The sequence below is a fragment of the Mustela nivalis genome (assembly GCF_964662115.1).
Source record: "Mustela nivalis genome assembly, chromosome: 2".
Lineage (NCBI taxonomy): Eukaryota > Metazoa > Chordata > Mammalia > Carnivora > Mustelidae > Mustela > Mustela nivalis.
The window spans coordinates 135,549,450-135,568,178 of NC_139021.1; the positions used below are offsets into that span (position 1 = coordinate 135,549,450).

The 18,729-nt window shown below is 32.4% G+C and overlaps 1 protein-coding gene across 3 annotated transcripts in view; it reads left to right on the forward strand.

Moving 5' to 3' along the window:
- Nucleotides 1-18,729, forward strand: part of ADK (adenosine kinase) — a 525,969-nt gene that overhangs the window by 242,890 nt on the left and 264,350 nt on the right. For all 3 annotated transcript variants that reach the window (XM_082717349.1, XM_082717351.1, XM_082717350.1), the window contains exons 5-6: nucleotides 9,293-9,465; nucleotides 12,263-12,371. In XM_082717349.1, the coding sequence (XP_082573475.1) occupies nucleotides 9,293-9,465; nucleotides 12,263-12,371 (282 nt within the window). The remainder of the gene's footprint in view (nucleotides 1-9,292; nucleotides 9,466-12,262; nucleotides 12,372-18,729) is intronic.

The window sequence follows — 18,729 nt, forward strand, 5'->3', positions numbered from 1 at the left end:
TAGGATGTTAGCCAGTTTCCTGTGATGAAATATTCAGTGATAGAATTATAATACAGCCTGCTGAAAATTTCTATTATTTTTCATTTTTTGTCCTGCAGGTTTAAATAATATTGATTGCTAATGGAAGAGCTACAAGTTAGATTTAAGCCTGGATATCACCTCTTTTTTACACTATAGTTTGAACATGTCTACTTTGATTTAATTAGGCTTAATTACATCATAATGGCTTCACTTTCACTGACTGAAGTTTCCTATTATTTTGTTGGCATATTATTTTAATTATCATACTAAAATTTGTTACTGATTTTGGTTTTCTATTTTACCACATAAAACAGACATGGTTGATCATTTAACCATGCTCTCTACATGAATAAAAAAACAGATATCCATTCATCCGTTGATGGACACTTAGGTTGATTACATGTCTTAGCTATTGTAAATAATACTGCAATGAACATGAGGCTACAGATATCTTTTTTTTTTTCTTAAAGATTTTATTTTATTTTTTTTTCGAGAGAATGAGCGATCGAGAGAGAGAGAGAGAGAGAGAGAGAGAGAGCACCAGCTAGGGAAGAGGCAGTCGGAGAGGGAAAGGTAGGCTCCCCACTGAGCCAGGGAGCCCAGTGTGGGTGGGGCTTGATTTCAGGACCCTGGGATCACAACCTGAGCAGAAGGCAGATGTTTAACCAACTGAGCCACACAGGCACCCCTACAAATATCTTTTTGAATTATTGTTTTCATTTCTTCTGAATATATTCCCAGAATAGAATTGCTGGATCATATGGTAGTTCTATTTTTTCATTTTTATTAAACTTTACTTTTTTTTTTTTAAAAGTAGTCTCTACAGACCAACATGAGGCTCAAACTCATGACTCTAGGAGATCAAGATTTGCATGCTCCACCAACTGAGCCAGCAAAGCACCCCCTATTTTTAACTTTTTAGGGAACTCCAAACTGTTTTCCATAGTAGCTCTACCAATTTACATTCCCACCATTAGTGTGTAAGGATTCTCTACAGCCACACCATTATTGTTATCTCTTGTCTTTTTGATAATGCCCTCCCCTTTTTTTTGGAGGAAGGGTGGGCAGAGGGGCAGAGGAAGAGCGGGAATCCTCTGCCTTGACATGGGGCTCCATCTCATGACCTTGAGATCACCACCTGAGCCAAAATCAAGAGTTGGGTTCTTAACCTTGTGAGCCACTCAGGTGCCCAATAATAGCCATTCTAATAGGCCTGAGGTAATATCTCACTGTGGTTTTAATTTGCTTTTCTCTAATGATTAGCAGTATTGAGCATCACTTCATATACCTGTTGGCCAATCATATATTTTCTTTGGAAAAATGTCTAATCAGGTCCTTTACCCATTTTGAATTTGATTATTTGTTTTTTTGCTATTGAGTTTTATGGGTTCTTTTTATGTTTTGGATATTAAGCCCTTATCGGATATGTGGTTTAAAAATATTTTTTCCCATTCCATAAGTTGTCTTTTCACTTTGTTGATGATTGGTTTTGCAATGCAGAGGATTTTTAGTTTGATGTAGTCCCACTTGTTTATTTTTTATATTGTTGCTTGTGCTTTAGTTGTGATTTCCAAAAAATTATTTCTAAGACCCATGTCAAGGAAGTTTTTTTTTTTTTTTTTTTACCTATGTTTCTTCAGAGTTTCATGACTGCAGTTCATAGATTCAAGTCTTTAATCCACTTCAAGTTAATTTTTTAGGTGGTGTAAGTTAGGAGATCAAGTTTCTTTCTTTTACATGTGAATAGCAAATTTTCTTAGCATCATTTATTGAGAGACTTCCTTGTCAAATATTAGTTGGCTGTATATGTTTGTTTTTATTCTTGGGCTCTTGATTCTGTTCCATTAGTTTATCTGTTTTTATACCAGTACCATGCTGTTTTAATGACTATAACTTTAGAGAATAGCCTAAAATTAGAAAATGTGACACCTCCTGCTCTGAACTTCTTAGGATATTTTTTGGATATTTGGGGTCTTTTCTTGTTCCATCTAAATTTTAGGATTGTTTATTTCTGTAAAACAAAACAAAATGAAAAGGCCACTGGAAACTTGATAAGGATTGCATTGAACCCATAGATGGCATTCGGTAGTATTGACATTTTAACAATATTAATTCTTCTAATCCATGAATATGGGATATCTTTCTGTTTATTTGTGTCTTGTTGATTTCTTTCATCAATATCTTCTAGTTTTAAGAATAGAGATCTTGGAGTGCCTGGATGGCTCAGTCATTGAGAATCTGCCTTTAGCTCAGGTTGTGATCTTGGGATCCTGGGATTGAGCCCCGCATCAGGCTTCCTGCTTGATTGGAAGCCTGCTTTTCCCTCTCCCCCTTGCTTGTGTTTCTTCTCTGGCAGTTTCTTTCTGTCAAATAAATAAATAAAATCTTTTAAAAAGAGAGAGAGAGAGAGAGAATAGAGATCTTGGGGTGTCCGGGTGGCTCAGTTGTCGGGCATCTGCCTTGGGTTCAGGTCATGGTCCCAGAGTCCTGGGATTGAGTCCCTCGTTATTTTGCCTACTCAGTAGGGAGCCTGCTTCTCCCTCTCCCACTCCCCCTGCTTGTGTTCCCTCTCTCACCACATCTTTCTCTGTCAAAAAAAAAAAAAAAAAGAATAGGGGCACCTGGGTGGCGCAGTGAGTTAAAGCCTCTGCCTTCAGCTCAGGTCATGATCCCAGGGTCCTGGGATCGAGCCCCGCATCGGTCTCTCTGCTCAGTGTGGAGCCTGCTTCCTCCTCTCTCTCTGCCTGCTTCTCTGCCTACTTGTGATCTCTGTCAAATAAATAAATAAATAAAATCTTTTAAAAAAAGAATAGATATTTAACCTCCTTGATGGATTTTTCCCAAGTATTTTATTGGTTATTTGCTAGTATTATAAATGGAACTGATTTTTAAAATTCTTTTTCATTTTTCCCTTCCTTCTCCTAATGTCCTGCATGCTGTTCCTTAATGTTCCACAAATAAGTGTACTGTATGATGACAAACAGAACACACACACAACACACACACACAAATTCTTTTTCAGAGAATTTGTTGTTAATGTATAGAAATACCACTGATTTTTTGTATGTTTATTTTGTATCTTACAACCTTACTGAATTGATTAGTTCTAGCTTTTTTAAAATTGATTTTCTATATATAAAATCACATCACCTGCAAATAGAGATGATTTTACTTCTTCCTTCCTAACAATGATGCCTTTTCTTTTTCTTGACTGATTGTTCTAGCTGGGATATTTAGTACTGTATTAAGTAGTGGTGAGAGTGGGCATTCTTTTTTTTTTTTTTTTTTTAATTTTTTATCACATTCTTTCTTTTCTTTTCTTTTTTTTATTTTTTTAAATTTTTTATTTTTTATAACATATATTTTTATCCCCAGGGGTACAGGTCTGTGAATCACCAGGTTTACACACTTCACAGCACTCACGAGAGTGGGCATTCTTGTCTTGTTCTCAAGAACAAGAGAAAAAGCTTTTAATCTTTCAACATTGAGTATGTTTTTAGCTTTGGGCTAATTGTATATGACCTTTATATTGTTCTTGAGATATGTTTTGTATACCTAGTTAAGTGTTTTTATCATGAACAGATGTTAAATTTTGTCGATATGTGGCCTTTATATTGTTGTTGAGAGATGTTTTTTATATTTAGTTAAGTGTTTTTATCATTAACAGATTTAAAGTTTTTTCAAATGCTTTTTCTGTGTCTATTAAGATGATCATATGATTTTTTTCTTTCATTCTATCATTTGTGTTTATTAGACCATCATTGCATTCTTGGGATAAATCCCACTTGATCATGGTGAGTGATCTTTTAAAGTGGTGTTGGATTCAGTTTGTTAGTATTTGGTTGAGAATTTTTGTACCTATATTCATCAGGACATTAGCCTGCCATTATTTCCCCTGAGTAGTGTCCTTATTTGGCTTTTGTTGCGGGATAATGCCTGACTTATAAAGCAAATTTTATAGTGTTCCCTGCTCTTCAGTTTTTTTGGGAAGTCTTTGAGAGGGATTAATGTTAATTCTATTTAAAACTTTGGTAAAATTCACCACTGAGGTCATGTGGCCCTGGGATTTTCTTCATTTAGAGAGTTTTTTATTCAATCTTGAATAGTAATTGGTCTATTTGGATTTTGTATTTCATCCTTATTCAGTCTTGGTAAATTATATGTTCTAAGAATTTTTCATTCCTTTTATAGGTTGTCCAGCTTGTTGGCATATAATTGTTCATAGTAGCCTCTTATGATTCTTTCTATTTCTGTGGTATCCGTTGTAATGCCTCCTTTTTTTGTTTATAATTTTGATGATTTGTATTTTTTTTTCCCTCTCCCTTTGGTTAGTCTAGCTAAGGATTATGAATTTTGTTTATCTTTTCAAAGAATCATGCTTTTGTTTGGTTAATCATTTCTATTGTTTTCTTAACAATAAAAGAATTATGCCTGCTTTAATCTGTATTATTTCCTTCCTTTATCTACCTTTGGACTATTTGTCCTTTTTCTAGTTTCAGAAGGCATAATGTTCGATTGTTAATTTAGGATCTTTCTTACTTATTTGTGTAAGCAGTTATTAATATAAATTTCCCTGTTAGAATTGATTTTGCTGCATTCCCCAAATTCTGGTATGTTGTTTTGCCATTTTCATTTGCCTCAAGACAATTTTTTTGTTCCCCTTTAATTTCTTCTTTGATCCATTGGATTTTCAGGAGAGTGTTGTTTAATTTCCTTGTATTTGTGAATTTTCCAGCTATCCTTTTGTTGATTTCTGGTTTCAAGCCATTGTAGTCAAAGAAGATACTTGGTATGATTTCAGTCTTAATGAATTCATGAAGATTTGTTTTGTGGTGTATCATATGAACTAGCCTAGAAATGCACTTGAGAAGAATGTGTATTCTGCTGCTGTTGGATAGAATGTTCTATATATGTCTGTTAGGTCCATTTGGTCTATAGTTTTGTTGAAATATGCTGTTACATTATTCTCATTCTTCCATTCTCTGATTCTCTATCTGGATGATCTGGATGATTCATTGTTAAGAGTGGGATATTAATGCCCCTAACTATTATTGTTTTTCATTATTCCTTTAAGCTGTGTTTCTTATATATTTAGGTGCTCCAGCGCTGGGTACATAAATATTTACAATTGTTAAAACTTATGGATGGATTAGCCCCTTGATCATTATATAAGGACTTTCTTTATTTCTTTGTACCATTTTTAGTTTAAAGTCTATTTTGTCTCATATTAGCATATGAGTCTGCTTTGTTGTGGTTACCATTTCCAGGAAATCCCTTTTTCTGTCCCTTTACTTTCAGCCTCTCTGTGTATTTAAGGCTGAAGTGAGTCTCTTATAGACAGCATCTTGTTGTATCTTTGTGTTTGTTTCAAACATTCTTTGTCTTTGCAGTGGAGAATTTAATCTGTTTATATTTAAAATACAGTATTACCCAACACCCCCCCAGCCCCAGTTTCAGTTACCTACAATCAATGATGGTCTGAATGCAGGTGATCCTTTTCCTGTCATATCACCAGAATATCAGTAGTAGCATAATGCTATGTGTCACAGTGTCTTTGCTATTCGCCTTAATCTCATCATGTAGGCATTTTATCATCACTTATCATCCCAAGAAGGACAAGTAATGCACAGTAAGATACTTTGAGAGAGAGAAAGCATATTCACAAAAATATTGTCGTAGTATATTGTTACAATTTTTCTATTTTATTATTAGGTATTGTTAATCTCTTACTGTGTGTAATTTAGAAATAAACTTTATAATAGATATGTATCTGTAGGAAAAAATCATAATGTATACGGGGATCGGTACTATCAGCAGTTTTAGGCATCTACTGGGGATCTGGGAACATATCTTCTGAGATAAGGGGAGACTACTGTAATTATCAATAGGTAAGGACTTACTGTTGCCATTTTGTTAATTGCTTCTTGATTATTTTATAGTTGTTTTGTAGTTGTTCCTTATTTCTTACCCTGTGGTCATTTTTCATGTTTTGATGCCTTTCAGTAACAATATGCTTTGACTCTTTTTTTAATCATGTTATTTTGTGTAATTGCTACAGATTTTTCCCTTGTGGTTACCATGAAGCTTACATAAACTATGTTAAAATTATAGCACTCTATTTTAAGCTGACAACAACTTAACTTCATTGGAATTCCTAAATTTTACACTTTTAATTCTCTTCCCCCTCACACTTTAGTTTATTGCTGTTGTGATTTGCATATTTTTATATTGTGTAACTAATTACAGATTATTGTGTTCATGGTTATTTTTACTACATTCATGTTTTTAAACTTAAACAAGTTCTAAGTGAATTATGCACCACAGTTACCATATTACAGAATCTAATTTTGATAGCATATTTACCATTACTTTCCACTCAAAGAACTCCATTTAGCATTTCTTTCTTTTTTTTTTTTTTTAAGATTTTATTTATTTATTTGACAGAGAGAGACACAGGGAGAGAGGGAACACAAACAGGGAGAGTAGGGAGGAAGAAGCAGGCTTCCCACTGAGTAGGGAGCCCAATGGTGGGCTTGATCCCAGGACCCTGGGATCATGACCTAAGCCCAAGGCAGCCGCTTAAGGACTGACCCACCCAGGCGCCCCCATTTAGCATTTCTTATAAGCTAAGTCTAGTGGTAATGAACTCCCTCAGCTTTTGTTTGTTTGGGAAAGTCTTTATCCTTCCATTTCTGAAGAACAGCTTTGCTGGATATAGAATTCTTGATTAGCAGCTTTTTTTTTTCTTTTAATACTTTGAATTTTCATTTTATTTTCTCCTGGCCTATAAAATTTCTATTGAGAAATTCACCCATAATCATATGGGGATTTTCTTGCATATAACTTCTCTCTTTTGCTGCTCTTAAAATTCTTTCTTTGTCTTTAACTTTTGACAATTTAATTGTATCTTGGTGTAGCTGTATTCATATTCAACCTATTTGGCTTCATGGATCTGGATGTCCATTTCTATTTCTATGTTCAAGAAGTTTTCAGCCATTACTGCTTTAACTATACTTTCTGTCCTTTTTCTCTTCTCCTTCTGCAATTCTCATGTGAATATTAGTTCCTTTCTTTTCTCTTTCTTGGGGGGGAGGGGAAGAGAAAAAGGGAGAGAAAAAGAATCTTAAGCAAGCTCCATGTAATCTCACAACCCTGCGATCATGTCATGATCTGAGCTGAAATCAAGAGTTGGACACTCAAACAACTGTGCCAAGCACGTGCCCAGTTATATAAGTTTTCTTCACACTTTCATTCTTTTCTTTCTTTTGCTATTCTGAATCAATAATTTCATATATTCTATCCTCCAAAATTTTTTTTTGTTCCTTATATTAATACATTGAAAAGTAAAGTATATGAAAGTTATTTACACTTTTTCTATTGAATTATGTTACAATTTTATATTTTCTTTGATTTCTTTGTTTCTGTGGATTGAACTTTATCATGTTTTTCCAAATGCATTTAAAATTCAGATTGAATTGCATTTTCAAAAAAGCATTTCAGAAGGCTACTTTATGTGTAGCAGCAAATTCAGAGGCATCTTTCTTATGTTTTAGTTTCTTTATTCCTTTCCAATGCACCCTGATAGAAAACCATTTTTCTTTAGTTCATGGTTTATTCTCTGTTTCTTTTTACACAATAAGGAAACAATATAAATTCTAAGAGTATGTGTATGTACTAAAAGGATATATGATTTTAATTCTCATTGTCTTAAAACATACGTGCACACATACACACTTTTGAACTCATCTTTTTTTTTAATGTTCAGAAAAGAATTACTCTATATGTATACATGAATTTTGTATAGATTTTACATACTGACAGTTACTCTATATAAATGGATCGATTACTCTGCAGATCTCATCCTTGTTTGATTGTTTTTTAAGTTGCTGTGTGATGTTCCATTGATGGGGATTTATCAGTTTATTCAATCAGTCTTCTATGGATGGGCATTTAGGTTGTTTCTAACATTTTGGTATTACAAATGATGCCTCAATGACTACTTATGCAAATGTTGTTTCATATTTGTAGACATGTATCTTCAGAACAAATCCCTGGACAGTTTTTGTATATTTATCTTACAGTTTTCTTTTTACTTTGTCTCTTCATCCTTTTAACTCTCAAGTATACATGCATTTATTTTATACTTTAAGTATTTGAGAGTGTGGTAAGATTTTGATGTCTTTTGACTTACTATATGGGGTATTTTGCTCATACAGGTTTTAGAAACAAAATAGATGACAGTTTTAGAATAGCTAATATAAGTATTAGAAATCTCAGGAATTTGAGATAATTATGAAAGATAATAGTTCATTGTATATTTTATTTTTTTTTTTAAGATTTTATTTATTTGTCAGAGAGAGGGAGAGAGAGTGAGCACAGACAGACAGAATGGCAGGCAGAGGAAGAGGGAGAAGCAGGCTCCCTGCCTAGCAAGGAGTCTGATGTGGGACTTGATCCCTGGACACTGGGATCATGACCTGAGCCGAAGGCAGCTGCTTAACCAACTGAGCCACCCAGGCATCCCCATTGTATATTTTAAAATATACATTTTGAAAGCAATTCATTGTCAATTTATAGCAAGGAAATTAAAGTGAGACTACTGAAAGACTGATATATTAGAATTTTTAATACTTTTTGAATTTTTAGAACAATATATTAGACTTATCACAGTTTAGCTTAATTTATACATGAATTACAACAAATAGGAAAATAATAGTGACCACCACAGCTAGCATATATCATTTACTATGTCCTGGATACTGTGCTCAACACTGCACATACATTAACTTATTTAGTTTTGAAGTCTCAACAACCTCTTGAGTTATATTTATATATTTTTCCCTTTATAGGTGAAGAAAATGAGGTATAGAGATGTTAAGTTACATGCTCTTACTCATACATGTAAGAATTAGCACAGGCAAGATTTGAACCCAGACAGTCTTCAGTATTAATTCTGGGCTTTCAATGACAATGCTACTCTGCTTCTCTTAAAACTCACTGTTATTTTTCTGTATCAAGCTAGCATTGACCTAGAGTCTCTATGAGTAGATTCTGAGTTCTTAACCCCACTATGCTCAATTTCTCTCCCTGTAAGTAGTATAATAAGATTTTATGTGGTTGTTATACGAAATTTGTTATCATAAGCATTAGTACAGAATTGGAATTACATTCATAATAGCCACAGCATCTAACAAAGCATCCCTTTTATGCCACCATTCTATGTGTACCATATTTCTAAGCCATTAAAATTATTTATGTTCCTGTTTTTCAGTGGATGATTCAGCAGCCATACAAAGCAGCAACATTTTTTGGATGCATTGGGACAGACACATTTGGAGAGATCTTGAAGAAAAAAGCTGCTGAAGCCCATGTGGATGCTCATTACTATGAGCAAAATGAGCAAACAACAGGAACTTGCGCTGTGTGCGTCACTGGTAGCAACAGGTCAGTGTAATTCCAAGGGAAGGTTTGTACTAACTGGATATTTAAACCATCACAAAATCTGAATTCCAATCTGAATTTGGAATTTAGATCTCATGGTTTTAATTGCTATCAGTGTTTTAATAACTCATCTTATATCATTTTTATAATTAAAAAAAATACCCTTGTTGTACCTACTTTTGTATTCATGAAGCGTGTGGGATGAAAGTTTTTAGATTATCTATCCCAGTCTCTAATTTTTATAAGAAGGATCAGAAAAGGAAAATAAGGAAAACATTTTATTCTTTGTCTTATAGTTTCTTGCTGAAACTGGAATGAAAAAAATGCTCTTTTTACCGTATCCTGAGATTGGAATATTCAGCTACATAGACAGATATAAAATATATATATATAAAATACTACATTATGTTCAGTGTCAGATGAATTAGGTCATGTAAAGCATTTCTGGCAAATAGTCATCTATCCATATCAAACAGCTTCAGTCATGGGTAAGGCACCACTTAAAAAGCAATTCATTACATTTCTGTATAATTTTACTTTTTAGAAAATTCATTCTATAAACTTGAAATTTGTGTCTCAGGACTTTCCGTACATTGGTTGTATTCTTGCCTTTTGCAGCCATGTGGCGGTTTTTCTTCAGTTCATACTATGTTGCTCATTAGCATATCCTTTTTCTCCTTTGCAAGGGAAAAACAAAATAACTTTTCTAGCTGTTATATTATGAAAATCAGCAACGGTATCTCTTTCTAACTAGTGATTCACTAGAAATTTTACTTTTCTTACACCCAAAAATATTTAGTGTATCCTCCTCCATTCTCTGTCTCCTTCCTGGTCCTTTCCCTTTTTCTTTCCTTTATTTCCTTCCTTCTCTACTCCTTGCTCCTTTCCTCTTTCTTAGTTTGCTCACTCCTTGACCTTTAGCAGATATATGTTAAGGACCTGACACTCTTCTGGCCAGAAGTCATTAAATAGCTAAAATATAGCTTCTAAAAACAATTAGGGTACCAAAGCCATTTTTAAACCTTTCCTGTGATTTTGTGTGTGTGTGTATAGAACTTTATCATTTAAGGTTTTAGTAAATAAAACTATTTGTTGTTCAAACATTGAAATATACTTATTTAGACCTGCCTTTTCAGTTTTCCTAAAACCAACAATGTACAGGTACCCTTTTCTCATTTGTGAGAAATAGGTCAAGTTTTCTTCTACTACCTCTCACTACTGTAAAATTGCTAAATTAATTTTTATGCTAAATTGCTATTTTTAAAGAGCAGTTATGATAATATTAAGTATCCCAGATGTCAAAAGCTTAATTAATATTATGGCTATGGTGATGATTAATGTTCAGATAATATTGAAAGTCAGAAACTGGGGGGAAACTCCCACTATCAAATTCATTATCAATTAAATTATAGAACCTAATAGATTTGGATAAATTGTTTTAAATAAAGCTTATAACTCTTACTACTACTATCCAAAACCACTATCCAAAAGAATTGAGATAATGCAGTATTTTTCTTTATTCAGGTTCTCACTCTCCAAACTCTAACCACATTCATTTGGATAGGGAGAATACTTATATTTTGGAGAAACAATGTAGTTTCCTATCAAAGAGTACTTTTATTATCAAAATAGAATTTAGTAACTGGTAGCAGAAGTGTTTATTTTTTATTTTTATATATAACCATTTCAGTCAAAATTTTGCTAAGGTCATGATCACTGACCTTTTATAAATTATGACTAATTATTCTTAACATGGTAATATAGTAATACTGTGTATAAATTTACTGATTTATATTGTTCTTATTAATCATTTAATGGAGCATAAATTGAATTGATATCCTTCAGTAGTCAATTGGCATATGGATGAGTAGAAATATGTTTGGGAAGAGAATCAATTTTTTTTTCCTTAACAGAGGAACTGATCATATTATAAAAATCTCAAGTGATGAAATGATGTATCCATTTTTTAACCATAACTATTCCTTTTGATTAGAAAGAATTAAAAAAATGGCCAGTTATTTTCTAATTTCTGGGTCAGAATGAGAAAAAATATTTTTATTACTTTGTATTTAACATAAATAATTATTTTATTAACTTTAATTGTTGGGAAATAACAAAAATTACTATCTGGCATTTGTAGCAAGATTTTAAATGCAGTATCCTGCTTAGATTTTTCAGCTGCAAAACTGGACCAGTATAGAGAGTTTTCAAATAGGGAAACCAAGTTTATTCCAGTCTTTAAAATGTATTGGTTTGCAAATTAATAATAGTAAATAGTACCTACATTTATAGGTGTGTTTATGAAATTAATTCCATACTTGGCTTTTAAAGCACTAGATTAAATAATCAATGTACATCGTATGTTGATACTTAAAAACTGAAGTGTTTAGTTTTATATATGTATGTATGTGTATATATCTTTTTTGCACAAATTTTTTTTGCATAACAACATAGTTTAATTTCTTAACTGTATTTTAAACTATCAAAAGGTGGAAAATAGATAATCCTATCATTTTAGTACCAAAGGAAACATAAATTCTATTTTCTTAAAATACCAGGTGGTATTTAGAGCAAGGATTAATATCTCTTTATCTCAAAGGAAATGTAGAAGTCTCAGAAAGTGCTCAAAACAAATTAATTTTATTTATATTTATTTATATCAGTATATAGCAATTTTGAAAAGTTAAGAATTAAAATGTAAAACAGAATTTGCAGAAAGTATTGCTAATTAATTATATAAAAGTATATGGCAACTTTAGCTGTAGTATTAAAGCCTACTTGTGTTTTGTTGTTGTTTTAGGTCCCTTGTGGCTAATCTTGCTGCTGCCAATTGTTATAAAAAGGAAAAACATCTTGATATGGAGAAAAACTGGACATTGGTAGAAAAAGCAAGAGTTTATTATATAGCAGTAAGTATTTACCTAATTCAAATTTCTGGTACATATTTATACTTAATTATGGTTTGTTTTAGTGGATTTACATTTTTAAATAATTATCTTTTACTTATTCTGCAAATTATTTACAGCATATGTTAGGATCTCTATTACAAGTACAGAACAAAAACATTATCATTCTATGGTAACATTATTTGTATTACTTAACATTTAATCCTGCCTCTTTCTGGTTCCATTATACATAGATATTTCTTAACTATGTATCAAATTCCATATTAAGTCAAAAGATCTTAATATCTTTTGAAATAATTCTACAAATTTACATTTTGGATTTTTAGGCTGCTTGTTGTGAATGATGCATGCATTGTGTGGGAAAATATTAGTGGTATAAATATGCACTGCAAACAGTTTGAGCTTATTTGCCTAAAAAAATCTTAATTGCTGTTTATTCCATAGTAATTACCATGACATGTTTTAATTTAATATTTCAGTAACATTGATTGTGACAAATCTCTTAAATCTAGGAATAAGGGCAGCATGTAATTTGAATTATTAAATATTCTGACATAAAAATAATTGGCTCAAGAATTCACTTCTAAAATAAGATGGTACTAAAAATCCTCCTGAATTAATTATGCCATGAATACCTTGTTTTTATTTAATATGATTTAAATGTGGCTGATCACAAATAAGTAGATACCTATGAAAAATTAAAAGTAGCTCATATGCATATAATATATGGTTTTGATATAACAGCTGCTGCCTTTCACTACCTGAGCTGTGAAACAGCTGCAAAGATGTGTAAAAAATTGATTATCCAGTAGGAGCATGTTTATTGAAAGTATAATTATTTCTTTCAGTCTAGTGTTAATGTCTCCTACAGCATGTTTATGTTCACTGCTTTAGGCTTTACAAGGTTATTATTGATTCTTCTGAATGGCAAATCGTGCCCCTCTTTTAATGTCAAGTAAATGCTTACATTGAGAGGATTCTGTAGAGGAAAGTCATGTTAGCTCTTTAGGCAGAATGTGAGAAACATTTTAAAAAATAAAAAAATATTCCTTCTTGATTATCTTCTATTATTTTTCTCTAAATGGTCTGATATTTTTGTTAGTATCTTGGGAGCATGTTTTTGTAGTGCAATTCTTTAGCGGGGGTTTGTGTGCTCTTTCAAACTGTCATACATTTGAAAGTCTGATTTTCTTAGAACACATGGTTTAAAATTTGACATTATTTAGTTATTTATATTGGCTATAAAGTATGACAATATATTATGGTAGAAAACTACATTTACCAGGCAATTATATTTCTACTTAGATATGTGGCATTTAGATTCCAAATTATGAGTGGAAACACTCAATTTTAACAGTTATGTGTATCTAACACTGGCCAAACCTGGATGAATGGAATTTTTATAGGAGTATAGACCCAACTTGCAAACAACTTAGAGTTTTAACAATTATGTACTATAATGTCTAGCCAACTTTGGGTAAATTGGAATTTTTATAATAGTATTAACTATTTATACAAGTCCAATTTTATTATATGAGATGGAGAGTGATCATTTTGGGTCAAATTAATAAAGAAAATTGAATTATTTTTGAAACTTGTCAAAAAACAGAAACAAATATCAAAATGAATTCCAGCTGATATCTCTGAGTTGTTAGCTCTTAGTTTCTATTTCAGCAGTTTCATAAAAAGAATGGTCTTTTATATTGCCAGGTAAATCAATAGTTTGTGGAGTTTGGCTATTTTTAATAGTTCAGAAAATTATAGTCATATGGGATTCCTTGAATGCTATATATCTACAACTATTTATTTTGCTGTTAACTAAGAGCATAATTCTTACTCATTAAAATCTTTGAAATCTCTTCTGAAATGTAGAATTTCAGAAATGTAGTATTTGTACAAAGATATTCTGCCATTCTTTTATTATTTTTTAATTAGGTTTGTTTTAAAGTTCCAAGTTTTTATTTAAATTCTAGCTAGTTTACTATATAGTGTAATATTAGTTTCAGGAGTAGGATTATTGGTTCATCACTTACATACAATACCTACATACAACACCTCTGCATTCTTTTAAACCATTAATTTCCTTTGAGGTTAGACATCTCGTATAGTCTTTTCTTAGCATATGCTCAAACCACAAGTTTAGATTGAATAAATAGATCAATACTTACCTCAACAAATTAGCTGGGCTCTTTCATATTGGTTCTGTAGAATCAGCAATCTTATCACATTATCATTATAAACTACTGAGGTTTAACAAGTTGAAATTCTGGAAGCTCTTTAATTTCAAAATTTCTTGGTCTGAGGAAGCAGCTCAGTATATCTGTTCAACCAATTTCCATAATTAAGACCCCCTGACTGCATTATGTAAACCAGATCTACATACTCAGCTCTTCTTCCCACTATTCCATAAATTAATAATGGTCGTGAGCATTGAGAAAATCCAAACCTTTGATCATTTTCTCTGTCACATAATTTAGTATATCTGCAATGCAGAGTTCACATCAAAAACTTGGTGATAAACAACTGAAATTGAATGTGCATATACTAGCATTTTCTTTTGGTTTAACTAAGTGTTTACATCTTCTTTTACCTTCACCTCCTCTGAACTTTAAAACAAATTCCCGAACTCCTTGTTAGTATGTAGTTAAGGATTACCGGTTATGGTGATAGCTAATTATATTTTTGAAAAAATAAATTTCAGGTACTCTTCATTTTAGCATTAGGATTTAAATATTTGCATTCTGTCCTATAACCATAATACTTACAATTTTGTTTCTACATTTAAATGAGTTAAATGGTTAACCACCGCCAATTTATTTTATCCTGTCTTCCCATTCCTTTATTGTTTATTTTGAATATCCCTCATTTGACTGTATTTTGTCGCCTTTTTCCCCCAAGGAAGGACTCAGAGCTTCTCTTTTCTTGAGGTTTTATTTACTTCTTGTTGCTTTATACAAAAATGACAATTTGTTTGGTGTAATAGTTTGTGAAACAAAGTACTACTTTGTAAATATTGCTTCATTTTCTAGCAACCTTTTATGGGAAGCCTGAGCCCCGGTTGATTTTTATTTCTGTTCTTTATTATTTCCTCATTTCTGCTTACCTGAGATTTAATTTGCTCATCTTCTACACCTTATCCTTCATCCTTGCCCCTCATTCCTGTTCTACCTGTGCTTTGTTTCTTAAGGTGGAAGAAGAATTTATTGATTTGAGTGAGACTTTTCTACTATAGACATTTAGTGCTATAAATTAATCTGCATGCATTAATTTGGCTACCTCCCACAAATTTTGTTAGGTCATGTTTTCATTTTCATCCAGCTTATAAAATTTTCTACTTTCACTTTTTTCTTGGGCTCATGAGTTATTTAGAGGCATATTGTCTATTTTCTAAATATGGAGATTTCCCAGATATCTTCCTTTTATTACTATTATGAATTTGTATCTTCTTCTTTGTAGTTCTATCAGATTTTTCTTCAGTGTGTTTAATGGTGTGTTTAAAGATGTAGAATTGATTATTTGACCCACTTGTCATTTTGAAATATTTGTTCCTGCTGTTATACTTTGACCCCACGACTATTTTGTCAATATTCTGATATTAACATAGCCAATCCAACTTCTTTTTACTATTGATATAGTTGGTATATTTTTTCTACCCTTTTACTAATTATCTAACTAGTAAAAGTAATATAAATAAAGACGTGTAATAATATATCTTTTTTTTAAAAGTGCATCTCTTATAAACAATGTATCATTGGATCTTAATTTTTGTCCAGCCTAAAAGTATCTACCTTTTATGTGGGATGTTTAAACCATTTCCATTAATGTGATTATTGATATGGTTAGATTTTACTTCATTATCTTGGTATTTGTTTTCTGTTTGCCCTGTCTGTCCCTCATTCTGTTTTTATGCTCTCCTGCCTTCTTTAGGTTAATCCAGTATTTTTATTTCCATTGCCTTAGTATCTCCTACTCTTTTATTTTTGTTTTATTGACTGCATTAAGGTTGATAGTATACATCCTTAACTCATCACTGTCTGCCTTAATTTTTTTTTTTTTAATTAACTAAGCTTTCTGCTAAGAGTGGGTCTCAAACTCACAGCCTTGACATCAAGAGATGCACACTCTACCAACTGATCTATGTCTGTCTTTACATAATACTATAAACTGTTACATATAGGAAAATAATCTTACAATAGCATATTTCAGTTTCTCCTTTCCAAGCCTTTATGCTCTCATTGTCACATTTTCCTTTTTTTAAATTTTTAGTTGTTTTTTAAACAGCTTTATTAACAAATAATTGACATACCATACAACAGACAAATTTTACTTTTACTCATGTTATGAACACTATAACACATTATTTTTGTTTAAATTGTCAGATATCTTTTAAAGAGATTTCAACAATTAAAAAACATATTTACTCACTTAATTACCACTTCCAGTTCTCTTCATTCCTTTGCTTAGAATTAGATTTCCATCTGGTATAATTTTCTTTCTGCCTGAAGAACATTTTTAGCATTTCTTATATTTGGGTCTGTTGGTGATGACTGTTTTTAGCTTTTGTATGTTTGAAAACTTCTTTATTTCACCTTTGTTTTTAAAAGAGATTTTTGCCAGTTCTAGGTTGACAGTTTTTTGTCTTTCAGTACTTGAAAAATGTTGCTTTACTGTCTTCTCATTTGAATTGGTTTTGATGAGAAATCTAACATCCATACCTTTGTTCCTTTGGATGTAAAATTTCACATACTCCCAACCCTGGCTGCTGTTAAATTTTTTTATTTATCACTGGTTTTGATCAGTCTGATTATATTGTGCCTTAGTGTATTCTTTTTCATGTTTCTTATATGTGGGGGTTAACTTCTTACAGCTGTGGATTTATAATTTTTATTATGTTTGGAATGTTTTCAGACATTATTTTAAATATATTTTCTCCCCAACTGCGCCTCACCTTTGGGTCTCAAATTACCCATGAAGTTGTCTCATAGCTCAGTGATGCCACACTTTTCCTTTTCTTGGATTCTTTGTTTTTTCCCCCTCTGTGTTTCACTTTGGATAGTTAGTTGCTATGCCTTCTAGTTCACTAATATTTTCTCCTGTAACATCTGAGCTGTCATTAATCTTATACAGAGTGTTCTTCATTTCATTTGTTATTTTCATATCTGTAAGATTGATTTGGGTCTTTTATTTCTTTTTCTTTAATTTTGGACACTTAAAATATAATTTAATGAACTATTTTGATGTCTTTCTCTGTTAGTCATTACATCTGTATCATTTCTGGGGCAGTTTAAAGGATTAGTTATCCTCCTTTTTTTTAAAGATTTTATTTATTTATTTGACAGGGAGAGATCACAAGTAGGCAGAGAGGCAGGCAGAGAGAGAGGAGGAAGCAGGTTCCCTGCCAAGCAGAGAGCCTGATGCGAGACTCAATCCCAGGACCCTGAGATCATGACCTGAGCCAAAGGCAGAGGCTTAACCCACTGAGCCACCCAGGTGCCCCATTTATCCTCCTTATTAAGGACTGTGTTTTCATTTCTCTTTGTAGGTATAGTAATCATTAGATATCATGGATAAATCTTGAGATTTATTCTGGGATGCAGTTATGTTACTTGCAGCAATTTTGATTTTGCCTTTATGTCTTGTTAGGTGAGTCCAGAGTGGTATTCATTTAAGGGCAATGGTTTCTTAACCAGAGACAATTTTCCCCTTTAGGAACATTTGGCAAAATCTAGAGATATTCATTATTATGATGAATGAGTGTTGATACTAGTAAATATAGGACAGGAATGTTGTTAAGCATCCTATAGTGCATGAGACCGCACTCCACAGTAAAGAATTATCCAGTTTCAAGTATCAGTAGAGCCAGGGTTAAGAAACCCTGGTCTAAAATGTCATGTTCTCTACTACTAAGGCCCAACTTTCCTGTGCTCTCTTCAATGCCCCATTAATAATGAGTTCTTCCGCTCTAGATGGTGGAAACAGACGCTATTCCTAGAATTAGGTGTGCCTTGGGTACTGTTTCCTCTAATCCTTTTCCCTCTCAATTTTTTTGGATGAGTCATTCCCAGATTCTAATTTCATGAATGTTCAAGAGGAATCTGCAGATTTCCAGTGTTCTCTGTAACATTTTCTCTTCTCTCCTGTTCTAGCCTCAGCACTCTAACTGCTTCATTCTTCCCACCCTCAGTTCTGTCTCCTTGACTTCCTGGGCTCTGTCCTTCCCCATTTTGGTGTCTGGTGCTATTGTCCCGAAACTCTCACAAGGCAGTATACTGATTTGGAGTTAGGGCTCACCAAAATGGTTTCCTATCTCTCAAAGATCATTGTTTTTCATCCTTGATGTCTGTCGTTTTAAAAACCACTG